This window comes from Nycticebus coucang, chromosome 2 (genome assembly GCF_027406575.1).
Source record: "Nycticebus coucang isolate mNycCou1 chromosome 2, mNycCou1.pri, whole genome shotgun sequence".
In the NCBI taxonomy this organism is placed as follows: Eukaryota; Metazoa; Chordata; class Mammalia; order Primates; family Lorisidae; genus Nycticebus; species Nycticebus coucang.
Genome location: NC_069781.1, coordinates 149,542,052 through 149,564,211, shown reverse-complemented (window position 1 = coordinate 149,564,211; position 22,160 = coordinate 149,542,052). Strand labels below are relative to the sequence as shown.

Sequence of the window (22,160 nt, the reverse complement as noted above, 5' to 3'; positions counted from 1 at the left end):
GTGATTCTATTAAAATTAATTTTTTTTTAAATAAAGTAGTTTTATGATTACCTCTACCTCCCAAAACAAATATAGCACACATCAGCCCATGGCTCACTGCAAGTCACGTTATTTGATATGTACACAAAACTTTCCCAGATACCTCCGTGTATCTATTCCACTTATAACAGTATCACTTAATATCACTTTCCTCTCTTTTTATAGTAAATTTTTTTGATATAAGAACACGAGATGACATTTAATAACTTATAAGGAGTATATTATGAAAAGCAAATCTCCCTTCCTTTCTTGACCCTTAATCGTCTGGTTTCTCTACTCAGAGGCAGTTGGCGGTTTCTCTCTCTCTGTCTCTCTCTCTCTCTCACCCACACACACACACATATCCCTGCCTCAATGACACTACTTCTACCTACTACCTACTATTAATATAGTAGGTATACTATATTAATTTTAAACTTACCAGAATAAGGTTGAGTCTAAGTAACAAGAATTATAATGACCCTGGATACCTTTCTTCTTTCCAATCATTATCTCCAAACCTTCTTTTTCCATTTTTGGTGGAGTATTTTCTTCTACTACTTCACTTAAGTAGCCTCCAAATGCTAAAAAAATTTTCAAAATGTAAATGGAAAGAATTCTTTTTATAAACTATTATAATATGTATTACCATATTTCTTCATTTTAAAATGTTTTGGTATTTTGATGCAAAATTTGTTCCTCAACTTTAAATTAAAGATAGGCTTTGGTTAAAAGTTATTCAACTTGGCTTGTGAAAATTGCTATTGTTCATTTTCAATTTCACTTCCTCTGTAATTTAAAAAACACTTTAGAGTATTAAGTAATACACAAAAAGCATCTGTCAAGTAAAATATTTTGTTTCCCAAATATTTTATTATTTATCCAAAGATGCTTCACTTTCAAGTTTGAAAAGAAAACCAAAAATTCTAAAGTACTATTTCAACATATATGAACTTTTTTTATTATTAAAATTATTTTTTATTTGCACTTGTTGAACCCTCAAGATGCTTCACCACTATTACCCAAAACTGAAAAGTGACAGATCAGAAAATTATCACCTATCAAGTGAGGAGGAGAGCTCCCCTCCATCAGTCAGTCTGAAACTACTTAAGCTAATGCTGATGTCATGATGAGAGCTGCTTATTGATGTGTTTAAACAACACCCTAAAAGGGAAGTCAGTGCCAAGAAGAAGACTCCCTTTCCATTTCTATTGCCTGTACTGCTGAAAATTAAATGTCTGTAACCAACAGGAAGAAAAAAACTATTTTTTTCCCTATTTTTCCCCCTTTTTTTTTGTAGAGACAGAGTCTCACTTTACAGCCCATGTTAGAGTGCCATGACATCACAGGACTCACAGCAACCTCTAGCTCTTGGGCTTCAGCAAGTCTCTTGCCTCAGCCTCCCGAGCAGTTGGGATTACAGGCGCCACCACAACGCCCGGCTATTTTCTGGTTGCAGTTTGGCCGGGGCTGGGTTTGAACCCACCACCCTCGGTATATGGGGCCAGCGCCCTACTCACTGAGCCACAGGCGCCGCCTCTTATTTTTCCCTTTTTAAGTGCCAAACACCTTTCCTAGTTGATTCGTTTTCAAAATGTGCCCTCTTGAGATAACTAACTTTCTTACACACCAAGTAAAACTTGTTACTGATTTAAAAGCTGGATAAACACTGTTGGCAAGAAAGATACTTTAACAATGTCACCACCACCTAATACAAGATGGTATGAGATTAGAACTAGAGTCATTCCAGATTGGTAAATAAATGAAAAACATCCAAATACCTAAAGAGTTACAGCGTTCGATCTGATTGGAAACCGGCTGCAGTGATGCAAACCTAGAATCCGGCCTGCAGCTCTTCAGTTTAACAAACAGCGCCTTCTTCAGGGCACAGGTGAAATACCGAGTGCCCTTGAAGGTTCCATCCGTACAGCCTGCACATTCATCTTCCTGAAAAAGAAATGTCTCCGTGTGCATTATACCATAGCTTGCAAAGATCGTCTATACAGAACTCGGTTTCTAGTTTATCCTTTCTCAGAATTCCCTCTTCACACCTGTTCTGAGAACTACATCAAGAAAAATGGGATGTTTAACAGTGCCCACAGCCAATAATTTATGAAATTAATTCCTTAATCCAGCAAGAAATCCTCAATGCATTCCTTTCAGAATATATGCTAAAAAAGAAAATCTATGTTGTAACTTTCCCTGGTTAACTGACTTCCTCAGACCATTTGTACAATTACTAAAAGTGGAAGAAAAAGGAAGCTTTTCTGACAACTCTTTCCCCCACTGCCATACTATTCACTAGTATAGGGGAAAAAAAAATGACCTAAACACAAAAAGAAATATATTTAAAATAAAAGCTAAACTCAACTTTTCTTCTCCTGATTATGAAATGTCAAATGATAATGCTTTTAGATCTCCAAAGGAAAAATCTTTCCCTCTACCAAAGATCTCAGAAGCCCTCTAAAAATGGTTACTATTTTAAAGCCAAAGATATAACTATTAGAACTAATTGGGAGGAAGGAGGCTTAGAAAGAAAAGGAAAAACTGATGAAAGATTTGCTTCCCTTACCGAATTCTGTTTAAAATAAGGAACCTAAATATTTTAGTCTAAAAATCAACTTTCATTTTATGAACATTAGATCAAGTAACATTAGAATCAAGTGGTCAGAAGCCTCATGGGTAACAAAGGCCAGTCAGGCAACACAGTAATAGAACTTTCCTATAATGATAGCTTTCTTAAAAAATAGAAAATTTAGGGCGGCGCCTATGGCTCAGTGAGTAGGGCACCAGCCTCATATACGGAGGGTGACGGGTTCAAACCTGGCCCTGGCCAAACTATAGCAAAAAATGACCAGGCATTGTGATGGGTGCCTGTAGTCCCAGCTACTCAGGAGGCTGAGGCAAGAGAATCGCCTAAACCCAAGAGCTGGAGGTTGCTGTGAGCTGTGTGACGCCACAGCACTCTACAGAGGACGACAAAGTGAGACTCTGTCTCCAAAAAAAATAGATAATTTATCCAAAAAACATATAATAAGGGAATATCTGCACAAAAGAAAAGAATTATCATTTTTAAGTCAAATTAAATTACCAGTTCCAATCCAGCTAGCACTTCATTGAGTCCTGGCGGCTGACCAATCCAACGGATCACCCCATAGAAAGGGGGATTCTCTTTCACTTCAGCCAGTGAGCCCACTTCTAGACCATATGAGTTGCCAGAAGACATGGCTAAGGGGGGACTCTCCTGGACAGGTGCACTGTTCAGTTCCCCCATCACAGACTGAGCTGACAGAGAAAGTGGGCTGTGGCCAATACTGCCATTGGTATTGGGCATCTTTGTCAGACTGAATGGCAAAGAGTGAAATCTGTTCTCACTGGACAATGAGTTCACAGAAGGAGGTTGTAGTGGTGGTGAAGAATGGCCAAAATCAGGAGATATATCTGTAAGTGACTTCGCAGGGTCTTCTGCAACTTAAAAAAAAATTTCTTAATTAGAGAAATTTATTCAGGAATATTAAATATGCCTTACAGTTTTAAAAATTAACATGCAGATCAAGTCCAACGGCCCACTTGACCTCTCTACTTGGATTCTCGCAGGCATTTCCAAAACAGCGTTCTTGCTCCTCCTTGCTACCTCCAAATTGATCTATATCAGTAAATGGCACCCAACTGTTCAAATCGAAAAATCTATTAGTGAATAGAATGCTACAGGTTATATTTCTTACCCATGATACAATCAGGTTACAGTACAAAAAGATAAAAAAGCGTAAGAAACATTTCTAAATAATCAATGGATCAAGGAAGAAATAATACAACTTTTAAAAAATAAAGAAAGAAAAGAGAGAAAGAGAAGGACAGAGAGAGAGAAAAAGAAACAAAGAAAGAACACTTGCGAGACACTGCTGGATTAACATATATAAAGGAAATTTATAGACTTAATAATTCATTTTAGTAAAAAGAAAAGGTAAATATGAACTGAGCACAAACTTAAGAAGTTTGAAAACAAAAAAAACTCCCCAAAAGTAGAGCTTAAAGCCCCAAACTATACAAAAACAAAATATAATTTAAAAGAAAACAAATACACAGTAAAGAGAACCATGGCCAAAGACTATTCCCTTAACATGATAACACGCTGACAGATGAGTGAGGTGGAGTGAACTTCTTACTAACTTGTGTTGAGATAATCACTTGTCCATATAGTTACAAAAAATTAAACTGGAATCCTACTCATATTTACACAAAAATGATTTGCAAGTGGCTTCAAAGCAAAACCATAAACTTCTAGGTTCATCCAACCGCCCACTTGACAGACCCCTGAAGGAAATCTCCAACTCCTCCAGTCAAACATACCCACACTCAGATCCATCCCCTTCCTCCACTCCACTGAAGGAAACAAGCCAGAATACCAGAAGTCACCACAGTTCCAACCTCTCAGTGGGTTCCGTCAATGTACTTCCTAAATATCTCTTACAAGGCCTGACAATTAAGTTCACGAGCTTGCCACCGCACGCTTACATCAGCAGCACTGTACATACAATGAGTAAGGGTTCGTAACCCTGGTGTATCAGTGTCTCACAGCTGTGCTCCTGTCAACGTGTGGCGGTGTCTTGCGGAGTGCCCTTCATTATTGTGGTTACGTGTTTATGCGTGCCATCGGAAGAATGTCGGAGCTTGAATTAGAGCAACAAACAAACATTAACTTTCTTGTTAAACTTGGCAAGAATGGAAGTGAAATCAAGGACATGTTAATTCAAGTTTATGGGGATAACATCATGAAGAAAGTGGCAGTTTATAAATTAATTAAATAAACATTTTTCTGAGGGGGAGAAAGTATCACTGATGAAGAAAGGTCAAGGCAGCCAGTAATACGGAGAACTGAGGAAAACATTGTAAAAACTCGTCGGATTGTGTGTTAAAATTGTCTGCTGACTATGAGAAGCACAGCAGACGGAGGAAACATTGACAGAGAAGCAGGAAAATCTTGCCATGAGAAAGGTGTATGCAAAAATGGTCCCCAAGGAGCTCACAGGGCGCTGTCTGCGAGGGGGTTTCAACAGTAAACAGACTGCAGTGGAACACCCTTCATCCTCACCTGATCAGTCCCCAGAGACTTTTCTTTACCCAAAGATAAAGGAAATATTGAAAGAAAGACATTTCAATGACATTCACGACATTAAGGGTAATAGAACAACAGCTCTGATAGCCATTCTAGAAAAAGAGATCTCAAAGTGTTTTCAAGGCAGAGTAAGTAAGTACTGGCACAGGTGTAGAGCTTCCCAGGGGAGCACTTTGAAGGTGACCATGGTGATTTCAGCAATGAGGTGTGTGGCACTTTTTCTAGGATGGATTCACGAACTTACTTCTCAGACCTCTGGATAGCCATTCTCTTCTCCCCATCTCTTCTCCAAATCTAGTCTCAGATGCTATAATCTATTTCTGGGCTGTGAAACAGCTCCAATGGTGACCTTGCATTCACACAGTCCCTGCTTCAACCACTGTCTGCTCCACAGTGAGAAAGATCTTTCCAAAAAGGTAAACTTGGCCATGCCACCCCTTGCTGAAAATCCATCAGTGGCTGCCCAGTTCCCTTTTGATAGTGCACATTAGGTTCCCCAGGGGCTGGCCCTGTTAGCTTTTCCATTCTCATCTCTTAAAATGCTATGCCTCTCTCTGTTCTAGTCCTTGGCAAACACAGGGTTCCATTCTTCCCTTTACATGTGCTGTTCCCTCTGCCTAAAAGGCTCTGCTGTCCCCTTTCACTTTCTCTGCCTCCTCTGCTAACCTAAGCACACGTCCCTTCCCCAGGGAAACATCCCTGAAACCCTGAGCACAATCCTCTGTAGTGTGTTCTCAGAGCATCACCCACCTTCACTGCACTAATCACCAAGGCAATTCGGCATCAGATTCTGTGAATGACTAACAAAGTAACAACTGTACTACAATCTCAGATAGGGCAAGGACCATGTCAACTTCTTCTTACCATTGTTATTGCAGTGTAAGAATGCCTGGCACTCACACTCAACAAATATTTGCTGAACAAATGAACAACAATAAAAGAATAAACTACAAGGAAATGATGTCCAAGAACCAAGGGGAAATGGTTTTAAAAGGGAGAGTGCTTTTAAAAGGGCAGGAAAGACCTCAACAGAAAAGTCTTCAAATGATTCAGTTTACCCTAGACATCTTCTGCCTTAAACAGATCAGTCAGGAAAGAAAACATGCTTTTTAAAATATATTATTAATCTTTTTGAACAGCAGTGCAATCCATTTTAGTTCAGCAATATTATAAAAAAAAAATCTACCCATTCTCTTTCCAAAAACTACAAATATTAGTGAAAAGACTACTTTTCTGTGAGAATTAAAAAGAGAGTATCAGCATAAAGAACAGTCAAATTACAGATTACCTTCATCAATGTACCATGTATTTTTTGATTTGGATTGTGGTTGTGAGTCAACAGAAGACCCATTTAAGGTATAAAATAATTCAGATCTGTTTCTGTTTCCAGGGTCTGAGGTAGATCCTACAGAACAAGAAAAGCTCCTTTTAAAACTAAAGTCAATATTTATCAAATTTCTTTAGTAAAATAAATTATTATGAATATGGTATTAACGACTACTTACACAATCAACAGATGTACACAAACACAATCTGTTATTGCCTTCACCTCTAAGAAATTTGGTAACCATTTTGGAAATGTTAAAAACATTTCCCAAAAGTCAAAATAAGAGGGGAACAGAAATAAGTTAAAAGAAAAGTCTGCTCATTAGAAAAACAAAAACAGGGCGGCGCCTGTGGCTCAGTCGGTAAGGCGCCGGCCCCATACACCGAGGGTGACGGGTTCAAACCCGGCTCCAGCCAAACTGCAACCAAAAAATAGCCGGGCGTTGTGGCGGGCGCCTGTAGTCCCAGCTACTCGGGAGGCTGAGGCAAGAGAATCGCTTAAGCCCAGGAGTTGGAGGTTGCTGTGAGCTGTGTGAGGCCACGGCACTCTACCGAGGGCCATAAAGTGAGACTCTGTCTCTACATAAAAAAAAAAAAAAAAGAAAAACAAAAACAGGCCAGGCACAGTGGCTCATGCCTGTAATCTTAGCACTAAGGAGGCTAAAGCATGTGGATTGCTTCAGCTCAGGAGATCGAGACCAGCCTGAGTAGGAGTGAGACCCCATCTCTACTAAAATTTAGAAAAAAACTAGCCAGGTATTGTGGCGGGCACCTGTAGTTCCAGCTATTTGGGAGGCTGAGGCAAAAGAATTGCTTGACCCAAGAATTTGAGGTTGCTGTGAGCTGTGACGCTACAGCACTCTACCAAGGGCAACCAAAAAAAAAAAAAACTGCTTTAAGAAATTATTCAATGTACTATAGCTTATTTCTAAATGTCAAAATCACTCTCATCCTCATTTGATTGGTTCATAATTTAATTGAGTTTTTTGTTTTTTCTTTTTTCCTTTTTTTTTAGTTGCCCAGGCTAGAAGGCCATGGCTTCATCACAGCTTACATAACCACAAAAGGTTATGGAGTGTTACTCCTTGGCATATGTGTGGACTTTCTTCTTTCCAAAATTTTTAGTAGTTAAACTAAAACTTTTGAATTAGAGCAACAAACAAACATTAACTTTCTTTTAAACTCGGCAAGAGTGGAAGTGAAATCAAGGACACGTTAATCCAAGTTTATGGGGATAAACTTTTAATGCTATGGTAAGTCAGATGTCACATAAATTGCTAAGGATGGTATCCCATTAATCCATACCTGTGGCCTTTGGTTTGTTATGACTGGACGAACCTTTGTCCCCAACACCTCTTGACATAAAGGCCAGTTTGGGAGGCCTCCTTTCCTGTGTCACGCTATCTGAAACAGTAAACATGATTTTAAAGATAAAAGTAAATTCCTCTTGAAAGGAAACAATCAAGAAAATAAAAACAATAATGGAAAAAAATTCATCCTCCAAAAATACAGAATTTTTAGTTTTACAAATTCTTTTTAATCTATCAAAAGCATTAAACCTGTTTGGGTGGGGGGGAAATCAATGCTGTACTCAAAATGTACTTTCTACAGCAAAATACAATTCAGCTAATTGCTTCAGCTTCTTAAAAAATTAATTACTTGTAGTCAATTTTACTTGCACACTGTAAAGAAAACCCTATTCCTAACTTTTCCAAATCAGAATGCCTGAAATATTTCTCTGTATAATGAAACATTCCACACTCAGATATTTCTTGAAATAAACAAAGACAATTTCTTTACTGTATGAAACCAGAATCTTATATGCTAATGTGTATTCTCAGTCTCCCTAGGAGGAATAAACTTATTTGATAACATTCTTGGTGCCCCTGTACTTAGCAGCTTAGATTAACATATTTCATGGAACACAATTTGAAAAAAAGTCTGGTAAGAAATATATACTATGGTTAGGAATGTTCTGGTTAAAAATATGTATCTGTTTTTAAAAACATACATATGTTAAGAATTACACAGATGTGTATACAAACATTTATACAGAAAACAGAAACAATACAGAAAATTATACACAGATTAAAAATGCAGAGACATAAAACAGTAATATATTTGAAGAAAACATTGAAAATTTTTTGAAATCAGGTGTAATAAATTTGGCAAACTTGTTTTCGAAACAAAGACCACCCAACTTAAAGCCCAGTAATGTTCACAAGATCCTCGTAAACACTGATCAAGTAAATGCAGGAGAGTCCGTGCGGAAAGTTTTTTCGGTTGAGAATTAAACAACACATCCGTGGAGGCCGACGTGACACTTAGGAGTCATACCTGATAAAGCTGTGTATCAGCAAAAACGGTATCACCCACAGTGGATTTTTGAGGACAGAAAGAAAGAAATAGGAAAAGTTTTATATTTTGAATGCAAGGAAAAGACCATTTTCTTAAAAAAGGAAATCATACTGAAGTAGGCATATGGAAATGATGCTTGGTAACTGTTTTCCATGGTTGGAAGCGGAGGTGTTATTAAACTATATCTTAAACACCTCAGAATATGATCAAATAGAATATGAGAATATTCTTTCAATTTGAAAATTATACTATTCTAATTAACCATGATTGCAACCAAGTGCTATAGTAAGAGAAAAGGTATTCCCTGAAACAGTGCTCCCCTCTTACGCACACTTCTACTTCCCATGCTCTCAGTTACCCACAGTAAGTTGTGGTCCAAAAATTCTTAATGGAAAATTCCAGGAATAAACAATTCATAAATTTTTAGTTGCATGCTGTCCTAAGTAATGTGATGAAAGCTCACTCCATCCCACTCCATCCTGCCCAGGACATGAACCTCCCCTTTGTCCAGTGTCTACACGGTACACACTCCCCACCTATTAGTCACTTAGTAGCCACCTGGGTTATGCTGTGGTATCACAGTGCTTGTGTTCAAGTCACTCTTATTTTACTTAATAATAGCCCTAAAGTTCATGAGTAGTGATGCTGCCATATTGTCATAATTATTCTATTTTATTATTGTTGTTGTTGTTCATCTCTTACTATACTTGCTTTATCAACTGAACTTTTATTATAGGTATATACATACAGGAATAAACAGCACACATAAGGTTTGGGACTATCCACGGTTTCAGGCATCCACTAGGGGTCTTGGAAGTACCTCCCACAGATAAGGGGTACTACTATATTTTTATGTTACCTTCAGATTATCTTCAAATATCACCTATGACAACTGATGCAGCAGGAAAATCTTCTTAATCACTTGAAAAAAATTATAGTATATAAATTGACTAAAAATATAATTCCCACTATTAGCTGTAATTAACTGCATAAAACTCCATCTTAAAAAAGATATTCACATGTATACCATAACATTTATACATTTCCAATTAGTAGTCACTATAACAAAGGTGGCAGATGGTCTTCCTCTGTTGGAGGCAGCCTAGCCATACTGAAGAGCCAAACAGGTCAGGCAGCAGTGGCAGCTCTGCTGCTGATTCCAGGGAGGCTTCAGAGATTAGAAATGTGAACTGGAGAGCACGATTAGAAATGTGAGCTGGAGAGCACGGCAGCAGGAAACTCTGGTAACCTTCTGCCAAAAACTGTCTGCAAGGAGGTCAAATGTCAACTTTAAGGAATAGTACATTCCAACAGAATTTTACATAGATAGAGGGTCACACACCACATCTAACTTGCCCTCCACCAATTATACACTAAATATTTCTTGTTACTTTGTCACAACTACATTCATGATCCAAAACTGAGTCATTACGCAGCCTAATGAATTTTAAGAGATTACCAACTCAAGAAAAGGTAAATATGAAATAGTAAAAAAGGTAAGGAGTAAATTCAGCAGACAATTTTGTGAATCTAAACCAGTCCTGACTAAAGATAGTAAAAGAGGCTCGACACCCGTAGCTCAGTGGGTAGGGCGCCAGCCACATGTACCGGGGTTGGCAGATTTGAACCCAGCCCAGGCCTGCTAAAACAACGACAACTACAACAAAAAATAACCAGGGGTTGTGGTAGGTGCCTGTAGTCCCAGCTACTTGGGAGGCTAAGGCAAGAGAATCGCTTAAGCCCAAGAGGTGGAGGTTGCTGTGAGCTGTGACACCATGGCACTCTACCGAGGGCAACATAGAGAGACTCTGTCTCAAAAAAAAGAAAAAAGATATTGAAAGAGATAGCAAGAAAGGTCCAATAAACAGCATGTATAAAATTATGCACAGCAGTCATATTCATAATAACCAAAATCTGGAAACAATCCACTCTCCAGAGGAATAGATAAACAAACTGTGGTCTGTTCATGATGGAAAAATATAGAGAAATAGAGAAGGGATTAAATACTAATACACACAGCAACCCAGGCACTGTGCTGTATAGAAGAAACCAGATGAAAGCATCCTGATGGCATGACTGCATTTGCAATAAAATTTGCCTCACTGACAAGAAGAAAAAAAATGATGAAATTAACAGCTTATCCATCACTCTTGTTGAATTAATCAGAAAAAGAAAATCCTTTGGAGACTCTTGAGCTGGAAATCATAACAATCAACAAGTGAGCAAGCTGTTGTTCAAGACAAGAGAAACGTCTGTGCCTCGGAATGACTCATGAAATTAGAAAAACTGCTTGAAACTGATGCACTACTTAACATCATCAGCCATGAGAACATAATTCAGATTCGAATGAGAATTTAACATCCACAGAAAAATCTTGTGAAGAAAATACAAGTTTACTTGAATAGAATGAGGTCTGATAAAGCCTGATACCAAACATACTCTACACGGCAACCACCCAAAAATCTCCAAGAGGCAGGACTATTGATAAAAGTAAATATGTTCCTTATATTTGAGAAATGCTGGAAGTTCACAGACAGATAACAACAGACTTGCATACTGAGATCTAGTGCTTCAGAATATCCTTCTTCAGGGCTCTCGCTTTAATTATCCCTCATGAGAAGGAGTCTTGCCTAAAACAGACAAGTTTTAGGGTGATTCAGACTGACAAGCAATCTCTATGAAAGGTCCTTCATCATTATCTATCTACTCCAAGAAGTTATCATTCAACTAAAACTAGCACACACACAAACTAATACATATATACAAAGTTATTCATTGGAGTACTGTTTATAGTAACAGAATATTGAAAACAACGGTACATTCAGCTCACACTTATAATCCCAGCACTTTGGGAGGCCAAGACGGGAAAATTGCTTGAGCCCAGGAGGTTGAGACTACTCTAGGCAACATGGAAAGATCCCCTTTTCTACAAAAATTAAGAAAAATTAGCCAGGTGTGGTGGCTTGCACCTGTAGTACTGGCTACTTGGGATGCTGAAGCGGGAGTATTGCCACTGCCACTACACTCCAGCCTGGGCAGCAGAGCAAGAGGTCCCGAAGAAGCAGAAAAGAAAAATGTATGTAAGTTACGGAAATGCAATGTGATTATTTAAAGTAAAGAGTAAGTATATAATGTATACACTAATATGAAATAATCTCTCATATCTATTGCTAACTTAAAAAAGAAAGATGTAACTTCCACTTCTGGGAAGATGGAATAGACATACTTTTCCCCATTTCTCCTGCTGAATATTACTTAAAACTCTGGACAGAATACATAAAACAAAGACTCTGAAAGGTGAAGAGGAGAAAGTAGGCTAGCTAGGGACCTTGGGACCTGAGAATGACATAGCTGACGTCTCCCTGGGCTTTCTTCTTGCCTTAGTTCTTATCCCAGACTTAGAGCCAAAGAAGCCAGCAACCCAGAAACAGCCATGGGCACAGAAAAAAGGAAGTCCCAACAGAAGTCTGAAGGACGTCATTTCTCCCTGAAGTTATATATAGGTAACAATTCCTATCGAAATCTCAACAACTTTGAGCATATGTACACAAGATTATTCCAAAATAAATGTAGAGAGGCAAAAGACCTAGAATAGCTAAAATGATTTTGGAAAAAAAGAATAAAAAAGGAAGAATATATTTACCTGACTGCAAACTATTCAGCTGCAGTAATTGAGACTGTGGTATTGGCAGTGGGATAGATACATGGATCGATGGGGTACAAGAACCAAGAAACAGACCCACATATTATGCCCAACTGATTTTGGACAAAGGCACAAAAGCAATTCCATGGAAGAAGTCTTTTCAACAAATGGTGCTAGAACAATTAGAATCGATAGGTTTAAAAAAGAACATCTATTTAAGTCTCATATCTTATAAAAAATTAACTCAAAATGGATCACATACTTAGATGTAAAAATGTATGAGAGAATAAGGAGGTAAGAAGAAATCAGAACCTTCATACATTGCTGGCAAAAATGTAAACGGTGCAGCTGCTTTGGAAAAGTCTAGTAGTTCCACAGATACAGACAGTCTCTGGGTTAAGAACAAGATAGCTTCTGTTGGTTAGTTCTTAAGTTGAGTTTGTATGTAAGTTAGAACAGGTACATTCACTATTACAAGTTATAGGTCAGTCAGATGCTTGTAACTCAGGGACTTAAACAATGATAGCCCCTGTTCGTAAGTGGGAGTTGTATGTAAGTCAAATGTTTGTAACTCAGGGACTGCCTATAACTAAACACAGAGTTACTATATGACCCAGCAATTCCACTCCCAGGCACATACTTGATGGTACCAAAAACATGTCCACAGGAAAACGTGGACATGAATGTTCATGGCAGCATTTTTTATAATAGTCAAAAACTAGAAACAAGCTCAATGCCCATCAATAGATAAACAAAACATGGTACTCTAGTACTAGAGTACTCAATTACTAAAATATTGTTCAGCCATAAAAACGACTAGAGTACTAATTCATGCTATAACATGGAAGAACCTTGAAAAGATTATGCTTAAGTAAAGGAATTCTGACAGAGAAGGCCACATACATTTTTATTACATTTATATGAAAAGTCCAGAACAAGCGAATCAATAGATACGGAAAGCGTTCTGCCAGGGGCTAGAGGTAGGAGACTCCAGGGGGTGACTGCTGAATGGGCCAGGGCTCCCCATTCAGGACAGGTTTGACGGCCACATGCTATAAATGTCCTTGGTCCCTGAATTATATACTTTAAAAAGACAAATATGTGAATTAAATTTAAATTTTCAAAAGCTTAGGAGAAAATCTTCCATATCTAGAGCTAAACAAAAATTGTTAAGACTTCATGCCAAAAACATAGTGCATAAAGGGAAAATTTTATAAATTGTTCTTCATAAAATCAAACTCTTTCGTCCTGTAAAAAATCATAAAATCAAAATCTTTTGCCCTAGGAAAAAATATGTGCAAACCATGTGACCAACAAAAGACTAGTATCTAGAATACATAAAGGATTCTCGAGGCTCTACAGTAAAAAAGCACATGATCCAATGAGAAAACGCAAGAAGATACCCAGATGGCAACAAGCACATGAAAAGGTGGTTCCAGGAAAACAAATTAGAAACTCGAGATATTATTACAAACCTCTTAGAAATAGTGACGACCCCAAACACTGCTGAAGATGTAGAGAAACTGGATTACTCACATATTGCTGGTGGTCAATGTAAACAGCAGTCCTGCTGGAAAACAGTTCTCAGTTTCATAAGACACTAAACATGCAAATGTCACATGACCAGCTAGGGCAAACCTGGACAACGATGTCAGAAAAATAAAGATTTGTGTTCACTCAAAACTCTGCACACAACTATTTATAAAAGCTTTATTCATGATACCCCAATACTGAAAACAAACCAGATGTCCTTAAATGGGTAAGCGCTTAAATAAAATGGGTACATCCAAAACATGGAATGTTATTCAGCAACATAAAGGAACAAACCATTGATACACAACAACATGGATAAATCTCCAGAGAATTACACTGCGGGGGGAAGAAAGCCAAGCTCAAAGGTTACATGTTGTACAACTGCATTTACGTAACATCTTTAAAATGATAAAAATATGGAAGTGGAGAAAAGCTTAGTGGTCGTCAGAGGTTAAGGGTAGCGTGGGAGTGGGAGGGAATGAGCAGGGCAACATAAAGAGGTCCCTGTGGGGACGGGAACGTTCTGTGTCTTGACCATATCCGTGTCAACATCCGGCTATGAGACTGTATTACAGCTTTACAAGAAGTTTCCACTGGGACAAACTGGCGAAAAGGTACATAGGATCTCTCTCAGCATATGAATCTACAATAATCTCACATATTCTCAAATCACATATCTGTCAAAAAGTCTTGTATTTAGGAAAAGATACAGATGACAAGGGCGGCACCTGTGGCTCAAAGGAGTAGGGTGCAAGCCCCATATGTCGGAGGTGGTGGGTTCAAACCCAGCCCCAGCCAAAACTGCAAAAAGAAAAAAAAAAAAAAGATACAGATGACAAATAAGCACATGAAGTGATGTTCAATATCACTGGTCATCAGTGAAACACAAATTAAAGCCACAATTAGCTGCTATTATAGCTAAAACTTAAAAGACTGACTGACCATACCAAGTGTTGGCAAGGACACGGAAAAACTGTAACTCTCGTATACTGTAGCTGGGAATGTAAAATAGTGCAACTTACTCCGAGAAGACAGCTTAGTAGGTTTTGGGCATTATGTAAGTTACGTAATCACGCACAATAGTTCCAGCCATTCCACACTAAAGTATGTATCTAAGAAAAATGAAATCATATGTCTATACAAAGATGTGTAGATCAGTTGTCATGGCAACATTGTTCATAATAGCTAAAAACTGAAAACAACCCAGATATCCATCAATAAGGAAATGGATAAACAAACTGATAGAACCACTTTATGGAATATTTCTCAGCAATAAAAAGGATAACACGGATGAATCAAAAAATAATCATATTGAGTGAAAGAAGCCAGACCAAGAGTATGTTATCTCAAGTTATTCTACTTATATAAACATCTTTAAAATGTGAACAATTTACAAGAAACCCAAGTGACCTATAAAGACACAGACAGACTGAAAAAAAAAGGATGGAAAAAGATATTCCATGCAAATAGAAACAAAAAAAGAGCAGAAGTAGCTATACTTCTATCATGTAAATACATTTCAAGACAAAAACTGTAAAAAGAGACAAAGAAGGTCATTATTAATGATACAGGGGTCAATTCCACAAGAAGATACAATAATTCTAAATATACATGTACCCAACACTGGAGCACCCAAATATTATCAGAGATAATATCAGAGAGGGACAGAGCCCAGGGCAATAATTGTCAGAGACCTCAACCCTCCACTTTACACACTGGACAGATCATCCAGAAAAAAACCAACAAACATCAGACTTAATCAAGCACTAAAGACCACATGGACCTCAGACATTTCTAAAACATTTCATCCAACAGCTGCAGAATACACATCCTTCTCCTCAGCTCATAGATTATTCTCAAAGATAGCCCATATGTTAGGTAACAAAACAACTCTTAAAAAATTGAAATCATATCAAGTAATTTCTCTGACTACAATGGAATAAAATTAGAAATCACTAACAAAAGGAACATTGATAATATACATACACTCTGAGATTAAACAATATGCTTTTGAATGATCAGTGGGTCAATGAAGAGATTAAGAAGAAAATTTGAAAATTTCTCAAAACAAATGAAAATGAAAACACAACATCCAAACCTATAGGATACAGCAAAAAACAGAAATAAGAGGAAAGTTTACAGTAATAAGTGCCTACTTCAAAGAAGTAGAAAAGCTTCAAATAAACAATCTAATGATATATCTCAAAGAACTAGAAAAACAAGAGCAACCAAACCTCAAATTAGTAGGAAAAAAAGAAATAATAAAGATCAGAGGAGAAATAAATGAAGTCAAAATCAAAAGAAAACCCAAATATCAACAAAAAATTGAGTTTTTTAAAAGATAAAATTGATACACCTTTAGCTGGATTAATAAAAAAAAAGAGATAAGACTGAAATAAATAAAATCAGAATATGACAAAGGAGACATTACAACTGTCACTACAGAAATTCTAAGGAAACTAGAGACTAGTATGAGCAACTACATGCCAGTAAATTCCTAGACACCTATAAGCTTCCCAGATTGGACCAGGAAGAAACCCAAAACCTGGATAAACCAGTAACAAGTAACAAGATAGAAGCACGAATAAAAGTCTGCCATCAAAGAAAAGCCCAGGACCCAATGCCTTTACTGCTAAATTTTACCAAGTATTCAAAAAAGAACTAATACCAAACCTACTTAAACTATTCCAAAACATTTGAGGAGGAGGGAATACTCCCAAACTCATTCTACAAGGACATACAGTTGAACATATGCAAATCACTCAACGTGATACATTACATCAACAGAAAGGACAAAAACCATATGATCATTTCAACTGATGATGAAAAGGCTTTCTATAAAATGATGATAAAAACTCTCAAAAAATTGGGTATAGGGCACTGCCTCTGGCTCAGTGAGTAGGGTGCCAGCCCCATATACCGAGGGTGGTGGGTTCAAACCTGCCCCAGCCAAACTGCAACAACAACAACAACAACAACAAAAATAGCCGGGTGTTGTGGCAGGCATCTGTAGTCCCAGCTACTCGGGAGGCTGAGGCAAGAGAATCGCTTCAGCCCAGGAGTTGGAGGTTGCTGTGAGCCGTGTGACGCCACGGCACTCTACCCGAGGGTGGTACAGTGAGACTCTGTCTCTACAAAAAAAAAAAAAAAAATTATCACGTACCCTTAATAATTAAAAAATGTTTTAAACGTGAACAAATATATCGTGACAGAAAGAAGATCAGTGTTTGCCTGAATTTGGGGAGCTGGGGGGCGGGGGACAAAGGCAGAAGGAAGGGTCCCAGAAGGCAGACGCTGGAGTGACGGCAATGCCCACTACCCTGACTGTGCAGTCTCATGGGTATACACCTACATCAAAACTTCCCAAAGCATAAACTACGTGCAGTTTACTATATGTCAAGCATATCTTGATAAGGCTAAGGCTATTAAAAATTTTTCAAAGAAGATATATGAGACCTATGTAAGATATACAAATATTGAGTAACAAAATTTAAAAATGATCAAGGACATAAAAGGAAATTAGGTTCCTGGGATCCGTGTCAGGAAAGTTCTCACTAGATATCTTTTTAAAATTATGTGTAAATCAATATACTGCATAGCCTAAAAAAAAAAAAAAAAACTAGCATTTTACTCCCAACCCCCACAACTAGAAAAGAAGATATAGGCTGAACTAAGAAAAGCAGAAACGTACAATTTAGGGGTGGCGCTAATTGACATGCCTCATCACAATTTCAAGAAACTAAATATAATGTCAAATTAGATATGTTAGCATCTTAAACCATATGGAATAGAAATGAAGAGAGGAAAAATTTTATAACAGGTTTAAAATTCCTGCATCTTTTACTCAAAGGTACCCTTCAGAGGCCAACTTTAACAAGACATTGACTGGAAAGGATTCTTTCCTAATCTCACCAGCTGTCCAACTGCTCCAAAAAGAATCTTTTTTAAATGCTAGGAATATCAATTTTGTCCTACAAATGAAGGTAATTGGGCAAAAAAAAAAAGAAAAAAGGAACTAAAGAAGACACTTTTGACTCTTTTTTCCCCTCAAGAAAAGAGCATTAATGACGACATGAAAGACAAATGAAGATCCATTTAAATAAACTAAATTAATTTTCAGTTAAACAATTTTAGTTTTAAAAGTCTCTTGGCAAGCCTTATTTTGTTGGCAAATAAGTGTAATTTATGTATTATGTTATAAAAGCTGATATCATTCCTAATTATCTCCTATTCAGGGTTTATAAAAATCAAGATTGAAAAAGAAAAAAAAAAGAACATTCTTCTTCTTTCTCTTTACTGCTCTAAGCCAGCACTAATGACAATGAAGACTGCTCATCTAAAAGATCAAAATGCGTCTAACAAGTGGCTCTGGAGATATTCATGTAGCTAATTTTTATTATTTTGATCCTACACCAATATTTAAATAAAATATAATTATAAATATTCTTAAGATAAATGCTACTAATGAAGACTCCCTTGTTACATTATAGTCAATTCCATCATAGAAAAACAGAAATAGTAGCTTTTTCTTTTCTTTTCTTTTCTTTTTAAGTGCTGCTGCAGAACCCAAGATAATTTACATTTCAAACCAAATTGAGATATGAAAAAAATATACAGAAATATAGCTCCAGAGTGTGGAGAAAAAAGCACTTCCAATATTTATTCTACAGCAGACTGAGAAAAACACAATCAATTATACGCAACCCAACTCCATAGTTTAGGTATCTCTTTCTCAAATTATGATACTAAACTAATGATTTCCTTAGTCCCCCAACTTAGTCAATATAATGAATTATATTCAGTTGTAAAATACAAAATTCAAAGAAATACAATTAAAGTTAAGTAAAAAGAATGGTTACATTTAATCTAAAATGCCATAATGTTTTGAGCTTTTTAAAGTGAAATTAAAAAGAAAAATTATAAAGGAAACCCCAAAACATAAAGGCATACCTTGGAGATATTTAAGAATCAGTTCCAGACCACTACAATAAAGCAAATATCACAATAAAGCTAGTCATACAAAGTTTTTATTTCCCAATGCATACAAAAGTTACGCTTATACTATACAATAGTCTATTAAATGTGCAACACCATTATGTAAAAAAAAATGTGTATATATTAATTTAAAAACACTGTATCACTACAAAATGCTTACTACTGCATGAGCCTTCAGTAAGTCATTATCTTTTTCCTGGTGGAGGATCTTGCCTCAACACTGATGGCTGCTGCCAGATGAGGGTGGTGGTAAGTGAAGGTTAAGAGGGGGCATGGCAATTTCTTAAAATAAGACAACTGGATGGGCATGGTGGCTCACATCTAGCACTTTCAAAGGGCAGGAAAGGAGAATCATTTGAGACCAGAAGTTCAAGACCAGCCTGGGTGATAGTGAGACCCTGTCTCTAAAAAAATTACCCAGGCATGGCGATGCACTTTTTTGGGAGGCTGAGGCCAGAGGATCACTTGACCCCAGGAGTTGGAAGCTGCAGGGAGCTATGAAGACACCACTGCACTGTAGCCTGGACAACAGAGTGAGACCGTAGCTCAAAAAATACAATTAAATAAAAACAAGACAACAATGAAGTTTGCTGCATCAACTCTTTCTTTCATAAAAGATTTCCCTGTAGCATGCAATGTTGGTTTTTAACCATGTTCACAGCATTATCACCAGGAGTAGATTCCATCTCAAGAAACTACTTCCTTTGCTCATCCATAAGAAAGAAGCAACTCCTCATCTGTTCTCATTTGATCACAAAATCGCAGCAATTCAGTCACATCTTCAGGCTTCACTTCTAGGTCAAGTTCCCTTGCTATCTCCACCTCATCTGCAGTTGCTTTCTATACTGAAGTCTTGAATCCTTCAAAGCCATTTCAAAGGATCTTCAAAGTCCTGTTAATGTTGATATTCTGAATTCCTCCCCCATGAATCATGAATGTGCTTAGTGACATCTAGAATGGTGAATCCTTTCCATGAGGTTTTCAACTTACTTTGCCCAGATTCATCAGAGGAATCACTATTTAGGGCAGCTGTGGCCTTGCAAAATATTCTTAAATAGTAAGACTTGAAAGTCCAAATTACTCCTTGATCCACAGGCTACAGAATGGATGCTGAGTTAGCAAGCATGAAGACAATAGTCATCTCCTTTTATACCTCAGCAATGCTCTTGAGTGACCAGGTGCATTGTCAATGAGCAGTAAGGATTCTGAAAGGAATCTTTCTTTCTCAGCAGGAGGTCTCAACAATGGACTTAAAATAGTCAGTAAACCATGCTATAATCAGATGTGCTGTCATCTAGGCTTTATAATTCCATTTATAGAGCACAGGCAGAGTAGATTTAGCATAATTTGTAAAAGCCATAGGATTTTCAGTGTGGTAAATAAGACTAGCTTCAACTTAAAGTCACTAGCTATATTAGTCCCTAACAAGAGAACCAGGCTGTTCTTTGAAGATAGGCAAAGACTTCTCTCCTCTCTAGCTAAGAATGTCTTAGATGGTATCTAAGTCTTCCAGTAGAAGACTGTTCTGCTAACCCAGAAAGTCTTTTTGTTCAGAGTAGCCACATCCATCAGTAAATTTAGCTACATACTCTGGATATCTTCTTTCAACTTCTGCATCAGAATTTACCGCTTCACCTCACACTTCCATGTTATGGAGATGGCTTCTTCTTTAACCTCATGAACCAACCTCTACTTCAACTTTTTCTTCTGCAGCTTCCTTACCTCAGTCAGCCTTTGAAGAATTAAAGAAAGTTAAGGCCTTGCTCTGGATTAGGATTTGGCTTAAAGGAATGTTGTGACTAGTTGATCTATCCAGACCACTGAACTTGCTCCGTATCAGTGATAATGCTGTTGCACTTTCTTACAGTTCGTGTGTTCACTGGAGGAGCCATTTCAATTTCCCTTTTGAACTTTTGTTTTGCATTCGCAACTTGGCTAACTAGTGCAAGAGGGCTAATTTTTGGCCTATCACGGCTTTCAAAACGCCTTCCTCACTAAGCTTACTCATTTCTAGCTTTTGATTTAAAATAAGAAATGTGTAACTCTCTTTTTCTCTTAAACACCTGAACACTTAGAGGCCATTGTTATTAACTGGCCTAGTTTCAATATTGTTGTATCACAAGAAATAGGAAGGCCAAAAGAGAGGAAGAGGCACAGAGGAAAAGCTGGTCAGGGGTACAGTCAACACACACGCGTACTGATTAGGCTCACTGTCTTAACATGGGTGCAGCTTGTGGTGCCCCAAAACAATAACAATAGGAATATCAAAGATCATTGATTACAGATCACCATAACAAATATAGTAATAATGAAAAAGTTCCAAATATTGTAACAACTACCAAAATGTGACACAGAGATATGAAGTGAGCATATACTGTTGGAAAATGGTGTCAATATACTTGCTCGATACAAAGGTGCTACAAACCTTCAAGTTGTAAAAAACGGAATACATGCAAAGTACAACAAAGCAAAACAAAATGAAGAGAGGTATTCTTGCATTTGATTTCATGAGACAAGTAAAATTACACTTATCCATGTGATCTGGAGGGATATATAATGTGCATGTATTGGAAGTCTTACTAAAATAGACAAGCGGCTTCTAAGGTATTTATAATGTTCTATTTCTTAACTTGTACGGGAAGGTATATGAGTGTTCATTATTATTCTTAATATATGTTTTATATATTATTTTATTAATATATTCCATAATAAAGTCTCTAAATATGAAAAAATTCAGCACTATTACCCATTTTTTAGGATTAAAGCATTCTTATCATTAATGTAAACATTCAAATGAAACTGTTTAATAGATAACTCAATCTTAATACTCAAAACATTCAGAATCCTGATTTCCAACTTCTGTTCCTCCACCACCACCCACGTTCTTCCTGATATCTTTCCCCCTTGGGAAATGGCCTCTATAGCCTTCCAATTGCTCAGACCAAACCCTGGAATCACCGGTGATTCCTCTCTCTCTTTCACCCAATCAAACACCATACCCAAACCACCTGCAAATCTTATCAGCACTCTTCCAATTATAACCGTCCACTCACTTCTTACCTACTCCTTTGCACCACCCCAATCCAAGCCACCATCAACTCCCACATGGACAGATGCCATAGTCTCCTTCCTGGTTGCTCTGTGTCTGTCCTCTAGTTTCCTCTAGTTTAC

General features: G+C 37.4%; 1 protein-coding gene across 8 annotated transcripts in view; it reads right to left on the bottom strand.

Annotated features, from left to right (window-relative positions):
- The window catches only part of CYLD (CYLD lysine 63 deubiquitinase), a 54,472-nt gene that overhangs the window by 17,154 nt on the left and 15,158 nt on the right, over positions 1-22,160 (bottom strand). For 7 of the 8 annotated variants that reach the window (XM_053582165.1, XM_053582169.1, XM_053582167.1 and 4 more), the window contains 5 exons: positions 7,766-7,864; positions 6,423-6,539; positions 3,110-3,489; positions 1,800-1,965; positions 461-602 (listed from right to left, as the gene is read on the bottom strand). In XM_053582165.1, the coding sequence (XP_053438140.1) occupies positions 461-602; positions 1,800-1,965; positions 3,110-3,489; positions 6,423-6,539; positions 7,766-7,864 (904 nt within the window). The remainder of the gene's footprint in view (positions 1-460; positions 603-1,799; positions 1,966-3,109; positions 3,490-6,422; positions 6,540-7,765; positions 7,865-22,160) is intronic. The other variant, XM_053582173.1, reaches the window with a different exon arrangement.